Source organism: Delphinapterus leucas, chromosome 14 (assembly GCF_059928025.1).
Source record: "Delphinapterus leucas isolate spDelLeu-1000000601 "Yukka" chromosome 14, BTC_Dleu_Yukka2, whole genome shotgun sequence".
Lineage (NCBI taxonomy): Eukaryota > Metazoa > Chordata > Mammalia > Artiodactyla > Monodontidae > Delphinapterus > Delphinapterus leucas.
The window spans coordinates 26891208-26908091 of NC_143142.1; the positions used below are offsets into that span (position 1 = coordinate 26891208).

At 49.9% G+C, this 16884-nt stretch overlaps 1 protein-coding gene across 1 annotated transcript in view; it reads right to left on the minus strand.

The window, feature by feature from the left end:
- Positions 1-2039: 2039 nt before the first annotated feature.
- The window catches only part of CLDN5 (claudin 5), a 64148-nt gene continuing 49303 nt past the window's right edge, over positions 2040-16884 (minus strand). Inside the window, exon 2 of the mRNA XM_089894844.1 lies at positions 2040-8736. Within this exon, the coding sequence (XP_089750970.1) occupies positions 2664-3320 (657 nt within the window). The 5' untranslated portion in view covers positions 3321-8736 and the 3' untranslated portion in view covers positions 2040-2663. The remainder of the gene's footprint in view (positions 8737-16884) is intronic.

Consider the following 16884-nt stretch of genomic DNA (forward strand, 5'->3'; position numbering starts at 1 on the left):
GCTTCGCCCACGTCCTATCACAGAAGGTCCAAGCTGGACCGGCCTCAGCAACCTCCAAAGTCTTCGGAGCAGCAAGAGTTCTCTGTCAGGGAAGCCGTGGGATCAGCTGGCCCCATCCTCCCAGTTGTCCCCAGGACACCTGCAAGGGTTGAGGGGATCTGGAGGCAAGGAGGATGCCATTTCTGTCCTTTGGCGAGGAGAGAGCCATTCACACAAGTGGCTGAGGCCATCTGTGACCACTGCACAGAGCTCAGGTGCCAGGGGAGCAGGCAGGCTGGAGGGCCATGGCCACCTAGGTGTGGCACCTGGGGCCATGGGCAAGAGGTGGCAGAGTGGTTTGGGCAGCACTTATGTTGGTGGGAAAAGCCCAGAAATCGTGTTCAGGAACTGAGGACATGGGTTAGGGGGGCTAGGTCTCAGGGTGGGCCTTGGGGAGGGGTAGTGGGCAGTGGGGTCAGCTGCATTGGAACTGCATTGTTCCTCCCACCTGACCTCTGGCAGTGGAGTTTTCCCCTGCCCTTCCCAGCATGGGTCGGGGACAGCAGCCTGCCCCGCCAGGGCCCTCAAGCTGCCCACCCTGGCCATCTGCAGAAGCTGAGGGCTGGGCAGCTACCATTCAGAATCCCAGCTGACGCCTGGGGCCCTGGAGTCAAGAGAGCTCTGGGCTGTGGAGGAGGCAGCCTTAGGCCTGCGCCTGGGCCAGATACCCTGTACCCGACACTGCCTGGACCCTGTGGCTAGAGCAGAAGTGGAAGGACCTTTGTTCCTACCCCACCAAGAGCCAAGGCTCCAGGATCACACACTTGCTCACTTGGGAGCTGTTCTAGGTTAGGCTCAGGCAGGGCTGCCATAAAGGCTAAGGACCTCTGTGCCATGGGGCCCATCCCTCTATAGTCATCCCACTGTTGGGAGCTAAGGCCCCCAGATAGTTCAGCCTCCCTAGAAGTTCTGGGGTTCAGGGCCATGTTCACAGTAGCTGCCCTGAGCCTATGTCCTTGGGTTCTGCCCCTCCCTACAATGAGGAACCTGGCCAGGCCTGGGAGACTCCTTGCCATTGGACCCGGCCCATGCATTTCTGGACATGGCCCTCAGGGTGGAGTTTGGGGGCATTTGCCAAGCCCTCCGCACTGGCTGGGCTTGGAACTTCTCCCAGCAGCCCCTGATCCTGTCCACTGTTCTCTTCTGCCCTGGAAGCAATGAGTTCTTGGTGGCTGTGACAGCTCTGGTCTGCTTTGCCCTCCAGGAATCCCACCCAAAGGAGGAAGGTCACATGGTGCTCTCAGCAGGGGTTGACACAGAGGTGCTGATGGTTGGCCTAAGTCTGGGCTGGCCGCCAGACCACCAAGATGGGCACAGGCCCTGTGCAGAGAGCTAGGATGGAGGGGCTGAAGCTGAATCTGGGCAGCTGGCCGCGGGTGCCTCCTCCCCATGGCAACGCGCTTCTCAACCTGCAGCCAGCTCTGCTGGAGCCCAGCATACATCCTGGATTTGCCCCTGTTCCCACTGCACTATTGGCGGAAAGGACGGAGTCAGTGTTGTATAGATGTCTAGCCATGTGAGGCAACCCAGAGATGGCCAAACCCTGGGAGGGCAGGTGGAAAACGCCCGTCCGGTGGTGCCTGGGGACCAGCCTCTTCTAGGCAAAGCCAGCAGCCTGGCAGCCCACCCTTAGCCCTACCTGCATCCCAAGACCCACACACACTGGCTAGGGTCAACCTGCATCTTCTGCTGGGGTCTGCATCACAGCCCCTGCTCTCCACCTCCACCCCCACCCCCAGGCTCTATGGCTCAGCAGTGGCCCTTCTGACTACATATCTCACCTCCCTGGGTTGCAGTGAGCTGTGGCTGTTTCCCACCCAACGGGAAGGTGACCAGATGGCAGGAGGGACCTGAGAAATGGCCATGGGACCTTCGGGATCCCAGAGGCCAGCCCTGGAAGGTCCCCCCAGGAGCTTTTTGGGGAGAATTTGGTGGGTAGGTGGATGAATGGGGGCTGCAAAGCACAGGCGGTGACTGGACAAAGAACAGGACACAGGTGGGAGGGTATCCAAACCATTTACTAAGCGGACTCTTATCCCAACCCCCCAAGCTGTGAAGGAGGGCAGGGCCCCGGCCCCACACCCAGGATCCGGTGCCCGTAAGCCTTGCCTGGCGAGCTGCAGGGGTGAGACAGGGAGGTCCAGACCAAGTCTCTTGCCCCCACCCGGAGGCCAGCCTGGATGGAGTGAAGGCCAGTTATAAACGTCCCTCCGGCAGCCGAGGCTGGGGCCCCTGGGCTCTCGGTCTGCCCCTCTGGAATCAGCAGGAGCCACTAGGGAGTGGGTGGCATCCAAGACCCTGACGGTCAGAGAGGGAGCGGCATCTCCAGTCCAGTGCCCACACAGCCGAAGGAACGCGCGCCCTACCCACGTCGGAGCCAGCACTGCACACAAAAAGAAACAGAGCGAGTCTTCCCAAGTGCGCGTCGCCTTGCGGGGCAGGGCGCAGCCCGGGACCGGCTAGGAGGCCGGAGAGGACGGGCTGCGGACAGAGTCCGGTCCGTGCGCAGGACCCAGAGTTCCGCAGAGCCTGTGCGCCGCGGAGGCCGCCGTCCATGCGGGGCTCCCCTGGCCGGGGCTCCCCTGGCCGGTCCTCCCGCTGGCGGCCCTGCCGCGCAAGCGCACTCAAACATAGTTCTTCTTGTCGTAGTCGCCGCTGGCCGTAGGCCGCCGCGGCGCCGAGTACTTGACCGGGAAGCCGAAGTCGGGGCGGCCGGCGCAGACCCAGGCGCCGCAGCACACGAGGCCGCCGCCGCACATGAGCAGCGCCGAGGCGGCCCAGCCGATGTAAAGCGCGGCGCCCAGCTCGTACTTCTGCGACATGGGCACGGTCGGGTCGTAGAACTCCCGGACCACGATGTTGGCGAACCAGCAGAGCGGCACGAGTGCCAGCAGCCCGCAGAGCGCGTAAAGCGCGCCGCCCGTGAGGGCCACGCGTGCCTTACCCGGGCCGGGGGCCACGCAGGTGGTGCACTGCGCGCCCGCCAGGGTCACGAAGAGCGCGACAAGCGCCAGGAGCACGGCGCCCACGGTGAGCGCCCGCGCCGCCTGCACCTCTGTGCTCAGCGCCAGCACCGAGTCGTACACCTTGCACTGCATGTGCCCTGTGCTCTGCACCACGCACGACATCCACAGCCCCTTCCAGGTGGTCTGCGCCGTCACGATGTTGTGGTCCAGGAAAGCGGTCACCTGCCACATGGGCAGCCCGCACGCCAGGATCAGGCCCACCCAGCCCACCAGGCACAACACCAGGCCGAGAATCTCCAGCGCCGCCGACCCCATGGCTGGAGACAAGACGGGCGCCCGACGGCCCGGGGCCTCCGGGCGCGCACAGCTTACTCCCTCCGATCCCGGGCCCAGCGGCACCACAGCACAGCCTCGGGTCTGCTGGCGCCTCTAGGGGGGCTTCCCATTTGAAGGTTCGTGGGGCGGACTATGACCCGCGGGCCCAGCCCCCCGCCCTGAGCAGCCAATCCACGCCCAGGCCATCCGCCCGCAGCCAATCGCAGGCGCCCCCGGCAGCAGGAGTTAGGAAAACAACTGCGCGTGGGGGTAGCGGGTGGCGGGCGGCGGGAGGCGGGCGGCGCGGGGAACCGCGGGGCATCCGGTGGCGGCCCCGGACCCTCATCCGCTGTTGTCATGGTCGCTGCAGAGCCCGTTCCAAGCTGACCACGCTCCACGAACTACCTCCCTGTGCGCCCCCACCTCGCCGTTTCAGGAGCTGCATGACCCTGGGTCTGCACCGATTTCCCCGAAACATCCTCGAACGAGCCAGTTGGTCCCTACCTCCCAGGCCAGCTCCACTCTTCCCTGGCCCCGGTCGGCGGGAGCCACTGCGCCGAGGGCCCCCGGGTTAGCCAACACAGCTCGGCCTGTTCCTCCAGGAAGCTCTCCCTGGAGTCCAAGCCCAACACAGCCCCCTTCTCTGCACCCCGACCACTGTGGCCCTTCGAGTGCTGACAATGCCTCCCTCACAGGCCGAGAAGCCAGGAAGGCCTGTGCGGGTCAGGCCGAGGTTCCTGCTTCGTCCAAGGCCCTGCCCAGCGCCACCACGTCCCTGGGGCTTGCGGCTCCAGCACGAAGCAGAAAGAACGGGGCCTTCCCATGGCCTCCGGAGACCTCCACTCTGCCCCTGCTGCCGGGGCTTCCCATACCTCCCAACCTTTGCACCGACTGCTCCTCTTCCGGAGATGCTGCCCATCCCCCATCCTTTGAGGCCCAGCTGAGGCGACACCGCGTCAGTAAATCCCCAGTGACCCAGCATACAGGCAATCCTCCCAGGAGCAGCCCGTGGCCCCAGGCTCTGCCACCTACTCCCTGCTCCAGGCCTCAGACAAGAGACAGAGAGAGAAACGCAGGGGCTGTACTCTGCCCTCCCACCAGCTGCAGTGCTACCCTGGCACCCCAGCCCCCAGGCCACCCTCCGGAAGCCAACATGGAGTTTCCTGACTGGGAGGAAGAGCCCCCATCCTCGCTGGAGGCGGGAGGCAAGGGATTTCCGGGCATTCTTCTGCACAATGGCCCAGCCATTTCTCCAAGGCCCACTGGGATGGACAGTGGGGCCCCCTGAGGCTCAGGTAGGGGCACTAGTCCCTTTCTGGCAGCCCCCCCCTCCCCACTCCCTGTCAGCCCCTCTGTCTAAAGCAAAGTCTGTATTCTGCCCTGGAGTGGGGCTACCAGGACCCCCACTCCTTCCTCAGGTCCCAGGTGCCTGACTGCTAGCAGGGCCTCCCCAGAGAAGGCCTGCCTTTGAGGCTGGCCAAAGCCTGGGCGCCTCAACAGATCGGTCCTTCCTGGGCCTGGTTCCTTCTCCTCAGGTGGCTGAGATAATACCCTGTCGTCCAGCACAGGGAGGCACCCAAGGCAAGTTTGCTGGGCCCTGTGGGATTGGGGAGGACAATTTTACCCCTTCTTTCACCCCAGCCCCCTCACTTCCTGCATAGATGGAGCTCCAAGGACCACTGCCTCCTCCCAGACACCCCTCACTCGCTGCTTCCCTCCTGTTGCAGACCTTTCTGGACGTCCCCTCCCCCATCCACTCCAGGGGGCCCAGCCCTACCACCCACCCACCCTTTCAATCCCGCTTCCCTGTGGCCCAAGTCCAAGGACCTTGCCCAGGGTCCCCCCATGACACTCCACGCTGCTGTCTTCCCAGGTCGATTGCTGTGGCCTCCTCAGGCCATCCAGGCCCCACCCTTGGCCACTGGGGCTGTTCTCCTCAGGGCAGCTGGGCATCGCAGCAGGCCCTGCTCCTGGGTCACACTCTGCCTGAAACCCTCTGTGGCTCGCACTGCCCATGGACGAAGCACTGACTCCCGGGAGCGGCCCAGGTGACATGGGCCAGCTGCACTGGGTCTGCCCAGTCCAGCAGCATACTCCACGTTCCATTCAGACTTGCCTCCCTCTGGGCCCTCAGACTGGTCTGTCTACACCCACGCCTCTTCTGCTTGCAGTATGTAACCCTTGGGCAGGGCCTGCATCTACTAGGTTGTGTTACCAAGGTCACTTCCTCTTGGATGCCTTCCTGCTCCCATCCCTCAGCCTTGCTCTCGAGGCCCAAGCTGGAGCTGCCCGTCTGCTCGCTGGTTGATCCCACCAGTATCCAGGAACGAGCCCCAGCACAGTGGCCGTCTACATGCATCTGTCCTGGGCAGGGGGCTGCCTGTGACCCATGCTGACCTCTGGCCACCTGCCACTCCTCCAGCACCTCAGAGCTGCAGCCAGCACAAGGTTCTCCCCATTCGCCTGCCCACCTGCCTCCCTCTCTCTGCCACTTTGGGCCCATCCTGGCCTGGCACCCTGGAGCAGCCCCTGTGAGTCCACGTCTCTTTGGGGACAGCTGCACAGTATCTCGGGGACTTGGCAGAAGGGCCTCAGTCCCCACCTCTCACAATCTGATTTCTACCCCGACACCACTGTGTTGGTTGTAGGCCTGGCCGCAGTTGAATCAGAGCTGCCACAGAGAGGCCCAGCCCCGACCTGCGGGGGCGTGAAGACTTGCCTGCCCTTCCTTCCACTCTCTAGAGTCTCCTGGCCACCTACTATACTCGGAGCATCGTGTCCGGGTAGAACACCCAGTGGGCTCCTGCCCTCAACCAGGGACTGGGAAGGGCTTTCAGGTATGCCCTTGGCTGTGAGGGAAAGAGACGGCAGAGTGACACCAAGTGATGAAGGCCTCTCTGAGGCGGTGATAGTTCAGCCCCAAACCAGGAAGAAGTTCCACACAAGAGCCCAGAGGTGGGAAAGGGCAGGAGGAGACCGGCGGGTCTGGGGTGACGTGGTGGGCGCAGGCCTGCAGGCCTGCAGGCCAAGGGTCCAGGCTGGGCAGGGTGTGGATCCCTGATTTCTGGCGAGGGGCTCTTGGGCCAGCACGCCACCCAAGGCCACCTGCTCATCTGCTGCTATTGTTCTGCTTTCCCAGGGGAAGTGCGGCAGGATCTCATTAATTGTGTGGGGGAAAGGCCTGAGTCGGCAGAAATCAGTTTATCTTGAGCAGCTGCCAGCTGACCCTGCACCACGGTGATCCGGTGACCTTCCAGGGACAATCTAAATTTAGGCTCCAGATTTCTGAGGACTGGGGTTTGGGAAGCTCCTAGTTAAGGGATTTCATTATGGGGGAAGTGAGAAATAATGTCCCTTCTGTCTTTTGGCTTTGAAATAGTTAAGGATGTTTTCCTCAGGGTAGCAGCTGTTTGTGGAGCCTCTGAGCACAGAGCACTGCCTGTGCCCTTTCTTGGTGCAACCGGTGCCCCAGAGGCAGCTCCTCCAACATCGCCAGGCCTGCCCTGGGGCCCAAGGCGCCCTGCGTGGGAGGGGCATGGGTGCCTGTGCCGATGCCCAGAGTGCCCTTTGACAAAGAGCTGGTGAGTTCACAGTTCAGATGAGGGAACTGGGCTCTCCTTGCCTTTGTCCCACCATTGATGCAAAGCCCTCCGTGGTGGAGACTGCAAGGTTGAAGGGGAGGCAGTCATCAATCCTGAGTCCTCTGCTGCCATTCCTGAGCGCCCTCCAGGTTCCTGAGACAGCCTCCCTGGCTCCCTTGACCTTCACAGCTCATCTGATGTCAGTTTGGTCCTCAGAGCGGGCACCACTGGCTGGCTGGCAGAACAGGAGGGCACTGTTGCTTAACCTTCCCCAGTGGGTAGGGGAGTGTGGGGGGCAGAGGGCTCTGGTTGACAAGAAACCCAGGGTCTTGTAGACCCCTGTGCCCTCACGGATCGCACCAGATGGTGGTCTCTGTGTGATCTCCTGGAGGCCAGCAAAGGCTCTGTGTAATGGCAATAGTGGCCCCAGGAGCCCAAGGCAGCCCTGACCCCGCACCCTTCACCCCTCATACCTGCACTGCCTCTGTGGCCTCTCTGTCCACCTTCTCTCCCCCACCCGTCCCTTCACAGATTCAGTCCTTCTCTGCATGCTGCATTTTGCAACAATTTTATACTTTCACTTAAAATCAGTAGAGTCATTCTGGATCCTCTTTCATTTAGCATCATATTGTAAACATGTCCCTACTCTGTTAAAAAACACCCTCATGATTATCATTGTTTCTAACTGCCTTGGGAGCTGGAGAGCCAGGATGGAATCACCTATCTCCCCGACTCCTGAGAGTGGGTGGTGACCAAGGCAATCTGTTCCAAGGTTCCATAAAATGGGGATGGTAATGGGCTCAACATCAAAGGGCTGCCAAGGAGCTTAGTGGACAGCACTTCCTGGCTCAAGGTGGATGCTGGATTAACATTTACGGTGATGATCATCCTGGTAATTATGCAACCATCCCTCAAGACATAGTTTCATAAATGATAATTTTCTATTATAAATAATGCTGCTATGAATGGCATTATTCATGAGCCTTGGTATTTCGGGTAATTTCCTCAGGAAAAACTCCTCAAAGTAGCATTTCTGGCTCACACCCTAGAGGGTGTGTCCCTTAGACGCCTTATCTGAGTACGCATTTTCACTGCCTGTCATTAGCTCTAGGTAGTCACAGTTTTTAAAGTTTACTAATTGGATAGGTAGAAGATGGCACCTTACTTTAATTGGCATTTCTTCACAAGTAATGAAGTTAAAGTTTTTTTCCAATTAATACTGCTCATTTTTATTTCCTCTTTGGTGAACTGTCTATGTATCCACATAGAGCCTTGGTGTTTTCTCACTTTATATGTTAGAAACATTACTTGCTATCATATATATGGCATATACTTTTTGCTGTTTCCTACTTAACCTATTGACAATTTTTTTCAAAATGTTATAGAAGTTTGAATTTTTGAGTATTCAAATCTATTAAGGTTTTCCCTATGAGATTTCAATCTTTATCTTTAGCCATCAAAAAGTCCTTCTATAACCAGAAAATACAAATTAAGTTATGATTTCTTATAGTTTTCTTCTCTGTCTCCTCATGCCAAAGAGAGTTTCTGATTCTGACCAAGATGAATAGGACCAACTGCAGATAGAGTTTCGCTCAAGAGCAAAAAGCGGGGGAGGGCATAGGAAAGAATCAATAAATTTAAAGATGGGGGCTTCCCTGGTGGCGCAGTGGTTGAGAGTCCACCTGCCGATGCAGGGGACGCGGGTTCGTGCCCCGGTCCGGGAGGATCCCACATGCCGCAGAGCAGCTGGGCCCGTGAGCCATGGCGGCTAAGCCTGCGTGTCCGGAGCCTGTGCTCCGCAATGGGAGAGGCCACAACAGTGAGAGGCCCACGTACTGCAAAAAAAAAAAAAAAAAATTAAAGATAGGACAATAGGATTATTCCATCTGAACAAGATTAAAAAAAAAAAAAGAACAGAACTTCAGGAAATGTGGGATCATAACAAAAGGTCTGACATCTATGTCATCGGAGTACCAAAAGAAGAGAAGAAAAAGGCTGGGGATAAAAAAGTACCCAAAGAAATAATAACTGGAAATTTCCTAAGTTTAGGAAGAAGAAAAGAAAAAACATACAGATTCAAGATGTTGCCAGAACCCCAAACAGAATAAATCCTAAGAAATCCACACCAAGACACATTGTAATTAAACTTTTGAAAACCAAAGACAAAGAAAAATACTGAAAGGAGCCAGAAAATAAGGACATCTCACCAATAGGGGAAAAACAAAACAAATGACAGAATTTCTCATCAGAAACCATGGAGACCAGAGAATGTAGCACATTTTTTTAAGCACTAGAAGGAAAAGAAAATGTCAACCCAGAATTCTGTATCTAGTGAATATATTCTTCAGGGATGAAGTGGAAATAAATATATTCTCAGATGAAGGAAAACTAAGAGAATGTCACCAGCAGATGTACCCTAAAAGAATGGCTAAAGGATGTTATTTAAACAGAAAGGAAACGATAAAAGGAGGAATCTTTGGACATCAAAAAGGAAGAAAGAATATGACAAGCAAAATGTTGGTAAATACAGAAGAAGGAGACTTTCCTTCTCCTTTTGAGTTTTCTAACTTATGTTTGATGGTTGGAGCAAAAATGATTACACTGCCTAAAGTGGTTCTCAGGGTGTGTAGAGGAAATATATAAGATAATTGTATTATAAATAGGAAAGGGTAATGGGACATAAAGGGAGGTAAGGTTTCTATACTTCATTCCAACTGGTAAAGTGTTGACATCAGTAGACTTTGATGAGTTATCTGTATAAAGTGTAATCCTAGAGCAACCACTAAAAACTTTACAAAGAGATACACTCAAAAACACTATAGATAATTCAAACAGAACTCTGAAAGATGTTCAAGTAAGCCATAGGAAGGCAAGAAAAGGTAAACAGAGAAACAGAGAGAAAGAGAATACACAGAAAACAAAGTGGCAGACTTAAACCTTACCATATCAATAATTACATTAAATGTAAGTGGTCTAAATACAGCAGTTAAACAACAAAGGTTGGTAGAGTGCACCAAAAAAATTACCCAAATATATGCTATTTAAAAGAAACTCAGTTCAAATCGAATGACATATGTAGACTGAAAACAAAAGTATAGAAAAAGATATACTATGCAAACATTAATCAAATAAATACAGCAGTGGCTATATTAATATCAGATAAAGTACACTTCATTAAGAAAATTACCAGGGACAGAGACTACATAATGATAAAAGGGCCAATCCACCAAGAAGGCATAGCAATCCTAAATGTGTACACACCAAGCGACAGAGCTGCAAAATATGGGAAGCAAAACCGCATAAAATGAATGCGGAAATAGACAAATTGACAATTATAGTTGAGGCTTCAACACTCTTCTCTCAACAACTGAGAGAATAAATAGACAAAAAATCACCAAGAAGATAGAACTCAACAACACCATCAAACAACAGGATCTAATCAAAATTTATATAACACTACCCAACAGCAGCAGAATACACATTCTTTTCATGTGCCCAGAGAACCTATACCAGATAGACCATATCCTGAGCCACAAAAAACCCTCAAAATCAGTGAAAGTAAAAGTTGCTTCTTTAAAAACTCAACAATATTAACATGCTTTTACCTAAACTGACCTTAAAAACCGTTACTAAAATCAGAAATGAAAGAAGAGGTATCGGTAATAATATCTCACTAACAGTAAAAGTGATTTTAAGGGAATACAATGAACAATTGTATGCCAACAAAGTAGATAACCAAGATGAAATGGGCAAATTCCTACAAACAAAAACTACCAAACGTGACTTAAGAAGAAATAAATCTGAATAGATCTATAACAAGTAAAGAGATTGAGTTAGTAATTTTTAAAATTTCCAACAAAGAAAAGTCCAGGACCAGATGGCCTCGCTAGTAAACTATACCAAATGTTTAAAGTAAAGAAAAACTAATACCAATCAATCTTAAACTCTTACAAAAAAATAGAAGAGGGCAGCACACTTCCTAACTCACTCTATGAGGCCAGAACTGCCCTGATCCAAAGTCACACAAAGACTTCACAAGAAAACTAAAACCAATAATGCCTGTGAATACAGATGCAAAAATACTCAACAATATACTAGCAAACCAAATCCAGCAACACATATAAAAAATACATGACCAAATGGGATTTATTCCAGGAATGCAAAATCAGTTTAATAAGCAAAAATCAATCAATGTAGCATAACAAAATACTTAGATGTAAATCTAACAAAATATGTACAGGAGTTATATGCTGAAAACTATAAAACACTGATGAAAGGAATCAAAAAACATCTAAATAAACGGAGAGGCATTCCATGTTCATGGATTGGAAGACGTTATGTGATAAAGAATAATGAATAATGCACTTATTCATTATTCATTATAATAATGTATAGTGAATAATGCACTTCCCTTCAAAATCCCAGGAAGATTTCTTATAGGTATAAACTAGATTATTCTGAAATGTATATGGAGAGGAAAAGGAATTAGAATAGCTAAAACAATTCTGAAAAAGAAGAATAAAGTGGGAAGAATCACACTATCTGATTTTAAAACTTATATAGATATTAATACTGCTTACAGGGGACAGAGACATTGTTCAATGGTGCTGAGAACCCAGAAACAGCCCCACACAAGTACAACTGATTTTTGACAAGCATGCAAAAGCAAGTCAATGACCCAAAAGAAAATTGAAAGCAGGGACTGAAACAGATATTTGTACACCAACATTCATAGCAGCATTATTCACAACAGCCAAAAGGTGGAAACAACCCAAATATCCGCTGATGGATGAATGATAAACAGGTTGTATATCCATACAATGGAATATTAGTCTTAAATAGGAAGCAAATTCTAACACATGCTACAACATGGATCAACCTTGAAGACATTATGTTAAGTGAAATAAGCCAGACACAAAAGCACAAGTACTGTATGATTCCACTAACATGAAGTTCCTAGAGTAGTCAAATTCATACAGACAGAAAGTAGAATAGTGGGTGCCAGGGGGCTGGAGGAGGAGGGGATGGGGAGTTATTGTTTAATGGGTACAGAGTTTCAGTTTGGGATAATGAAAATATTCTGAAGATGGATGGTGGTGATGGATGCACAATAATATGACACACTTAATGCCACCGAATTGTAAAAATGGCTGAAATGCTAAATTCTATGGGATGCACATTTTACCACAAAAAAGACAACTCAATGGAGGAAGGATAATTTTTTCAACAAATACGCTAAAGCAATTAGATATCAATAGAAAAAAACATCAACCTCAACCAAAACCTCACATCATTAAAAAAAAATCTCAAAATGAATCCTAGATTTAAACGTAAAATGTAAAACTATAGAACTTTTAGAAGATAACTTGGAAGAAAGTCTTCAGGACATAGACATGGCACCAAAAGCATGATCATAAAAGGAGAAAACCATCAATTTAACCTTATCAAAATTAATTTTTGCTTTGTAAAAGACACTTTTTAAAGGATGAAAAGGTACACACTGGGAGAAAATATTTGCTCATGGATTAAAATGCCTAGAGTATTAATGGCCCATAAGAAGTGCCACAGATACTATTTTTACTATATTACCAGGTTGCAGTTCTTTTATTAGATTTATTCCTGGATTCTTTATATTTTTGTTGCTATTTTTAAATCTTTTTAAAATTGCATTTTCTAACTGATTTTTGCTATTGTATAGAAATGCAAATGAATTTTGCTTTAAATCCAGCAACCTTATCTAATTCTAATAGTTTATTTGCAGATGCCTTTGGGGTTTCCACATAGATTATCATTATCATGTGTAAATAATGAGTCTGTGTTTTTCTTTCTAACTCTTCATATTTTTATTTCATTTTCTCATTTCACTGCACTGGTTAGGATATCCAGTAGCACATCATATAGAAGCCTTCATCATGGGCATCATGTAAAGTTTCTGATCTCACAGAGAATGCTTTCATTGTTAATGTTGTCTACTATATATTAGTAGATGTACTTTACTCTATTAGCTTCAATTCCTATTTTTGTTTTTTATTTTTTATTACGAAAGTTTAATTTCATCACTTTTTTTTTTGGCTACATCTATTGAAATAATTCTGTGGTTTTTCTCTTTTAATCTGTTAATATGGTGATTTACTTCAAGTAATTTTATAATGTTACACCAATCATGCTTTTTTTTTTTTTTTTGGCTGTGTTGGGTCTTTTTTGCTGCATGCAGGCTTTCTCTAGTTGTGGCGAGCAGGAGCTACTCTTTGTTGCGGTGCGCAGGCTTCTCATTGCGGTGGTTTCTCTTTTTGCGGAGCATGGGCTCTAGGCGTGCAGGCTTCAGTAGTTGTGGCTCGTGGGTTCTAGAGCACAGACTCAGTAGTTGTGGCGCACGGGCTTAGCTGCTCCCCGGCATGTGGGATCTTCCTGGACCAGGGCTCGAACCCATGTCCCCTGCATTGGCAGGAGGATTCTTAACCACTGCGCCACCAGGGAAACCCAATCATGCATTTTTGAGATAAACCCAACTTGGCCATGGGAAATTATCTTTTGGATCCATTATTGGATTCAGTTTGCATCAGTGTTTATGAGTGAGATTTACTGGTAATTTTATTCTTGTTCTACTCTTGTTCAGTTTGCATATCAAGGTTATATCAGCCTTGTAGAAATGAGGTGCGAGTTTCCTATTTTTCTATTCTCCAAAATAATTTGTACAAGATTGGAATCATCTGTTTCTTGAAAGGTAGAATTTGCTTGCAAAGCCTTTCATTTCTTTTTCCATGTTTAAAAACATTTTAAAAATTGAATTATAGTTGATTCACAATGTTGTGTTGAATTATAGTTGATTTACAATGTTGATTTACAATGCTAGTGTACAGCAAAGTGATTTAGATACACACACGTATATAATCTTTTTCATATTCTTTTTCCACCACGGTTTATTACAGGATATTCAATATAGTTCCCTGTGCTATATAGTAGGACCTCATTGTTTATCTAGTTTATGTATAGTAGTTTGTATCCACTAATCCCAAACTCCTAATTTATCCCTCCCCCACCCCTTTTCCCCTTTGGTAACCATCAATTTGTCTTCTATGTCTGTGAGTCTGTTTCTGTTTTGTGAATAAGTTCATTTGTATCGTATTTTAGATACCACATATAAGTGGTACCATATGGTATTTGTCTTCCTCTGTCTTACATCACTTAGTATGATAATATCTAGGTCCATCCATGTTTCTGCAAATGCCATTATTTCATCCTTTTTTATGGCTAAGTAGTATTCCATTGTGTATCTAGGTACCACATCTTCTTTATTCATTCATCTGTTGATTGACATTTATGCTGCTTCCATGTCTTGGCTACTGTAAATAATGCTTGCAAAGCTTTTAAAACATTTGTGAGGGGAGGGGCAGATTTTTAATCACTGATTACATTTCTTTAATTGTAAGACAATCCAGGTTTTTAAAATTTCTTTTGGATTCCATTCTGGAAAACTGTTTTCCCAAGAAATTACTCATTTCATCTGTTTTCAAATTTGTTGCCATGAGGTTGATAAATAGCCTCTTATATTTCTGTTCACTTACTGGGGCATCTGTGGTGAGATCTCCCTTCCTAGTGTTTTGTTTGTGCCTCCTCTTTTTCTTGTGAATATTACCAGAGCCTGGCTTTGTTTTTGTATTTCCCACAAGCCACCTTTGGTCTTTTCTGTCTTAAACTGTACTGCACCTGACGTTGACATAACCCACAAGTTCACTCTTGGTTAGTCTTCTCCCTTGACCTTCAATGTTGTGTTTCTTTGTTTTAGGAGGGTTTCTTGTAATTGCAGAAACGTGGGTTATTTTTCACACAATGTGACAATCTTTTTAGCTAGAGTGTTTGGTCCCTTTACATTTTTTGTGATTACAAGTATGCTTGTATTTATTTGTAACAGCTATGTCCAGCTCCCCCTGCCCACTCTCCTCCTTCCTTTCCGTTTTCTTTTGGATTAACTTTTTAATTAATTAATTTATTTATCTATTTATTTTTGGCTGCATTGGGTCTTCGCTGCTGTGTGCGGGCTTTCTCTAGTTGTGGCGAGCAAGGGCTACTTACTCGTGGTTGCAATGTGTGGGCTTCTCATCGCGGTGGCTTCTCTTGTCGCGGAGTACAGACTCTAGGTGCGCGGGCTTCAGTAGTTGTGGCATATGGGCTTAGTTGCTCTGCAGTATGTGGGATCTTCCTGGACCAGTGCTCAAACCCGTGTCCCCTGCACTGGCAGGCAGATTCTTAACCACTGTGCCACCAGGGAAGTCGCTGGATTAACTTTTGTCTTTTTCTTAATTCCTTTTTACCTTTTCAGAAATTATACCTTCTGGACCTATTTAGGCAGTCACCTTCTAAAAGTAATAACCTCTAAAGTTAGTATCTTTGCCCTTCTCCCCACAACACTGAAACCTTAGAATGTTTAACCTGTCACCTGCTGCCAGCTCCCATGCTATTGTTATTGGTGCCCTGCGGTTATTTCAAACACTCAGTACTGGTGTGCAGGGCCCACCCCAGAGGATGCCCCCACCTCTTGCCTCCTCAGGCAGTGGCGGCACCCAGCTTGCTAGGTGGAAAGCCAAGGGCAGGAAGCGGCCATGAACATAGGCCGGCACCCCTGCTGCTCCCAGGAGCCAGTCCTCAGATCCTATCTCAAGCTCACGCTGGCTTAGTCAAGCCCTCAGGAGTTGGCATCCAGGCCAGCACTGGTCCAAACAAGGAGTGGGTCAGAGCTGAACATCCAGGCCCAGGCTGACCGCACCAAAGACACAGGGAGGTGCTCAGAGCCCACAGCCCTTCCCAGGAGGCTGGCAGGGCCTGGAGCCTGTGAATTTACCCCTCAGCTGCCCTGGTTGCCCCCTGCAGACACCCCCTTCTTTTCACACTTTCACTGAATACGCATGAGCTGGGAATGTCCCAGCTGGGCATCCCTGCAGCAAACGGTGGCCCAAAAAATGTCCACAACAACAAGGACGTTGCCTCAGACAGTGCCTCCTGCTCTCATTCCCCACAGACCAAGGGATGGGGATGCAGAAGAGCCAAGCAGAGGGACATAGCACCTACCCAGGAGGCTGTAGGCTGTGGAGAGGAGCTGCCCCTTACATAGGTCTAGAGGAAAGATAGGAGTTCACCAGGGCGAAAGTGGGATCAGGCATTCTGGGAAAGAAGAGCCCATGGGCAAGAGCAGTAACAAACACCAGCAGGGCATGGGGTATGGAAGGACAACAGTAGGACAAGGAAGGACCCATGCAACTGGGCTCTGGCTGGCTGGTGTCTTGAAGAGAGCTCCTGGGAATGGAGCTAAGAAGTAAGAGAAGCCACCATTCCAACAGGCACATGGTCATGTCTGGCTGCCAGGATGGGTGAAGTATGGTCCTGCAGCTGGGTGGCCACAGGCTCAGCAGAACCCAGAGCCTCCTATTCCCAGGGGAAGGGACCATCCCTGCCACATGCCGAGTTCTGAGGGCCCACAAGCCAGGGCCTGCAAGGTGGAACTGAGCCAGAGATGCTAGGCCGAGGTTGGGATTCAAGGGAGCAGACAGAGCCCATCCCCGTCCCCCCCGCCCTCCCCTACAGAGCGTCCCACTGCACATACCAGTAAAGACTTTGAGAGCTAATAAACACGTGGCAATACGGAAATAATAAAGAATGTCATCAGTGGGCCAGGAATTTTGAGAGGCTTTTAGGAGTTTGTGGAAGAGAAGAAGGAGATAGGGTGAGACACTGGGACCAACCAGGGCTGAGGGAAAAGCCAACCATGCGTGCAGACGAGGAGCCTCAGCTGGGGGAGGAGGCTGCAGCCTCCAGCTGTCACCCTGGGTGCCACTTTGTCCCCAAAGGGCCCACTGAGGCGGGCTGGGGCAGGAGGAGGTAGATGAGGAGGTAGCTCCATTCCCAGGAGCTCTCTTCAAGACACCTCTGAAAACACGAACCCTCCTCCAAGTAGCTGAGGGGGGAGAAAGGCAGGTCCTGCCAGGAGA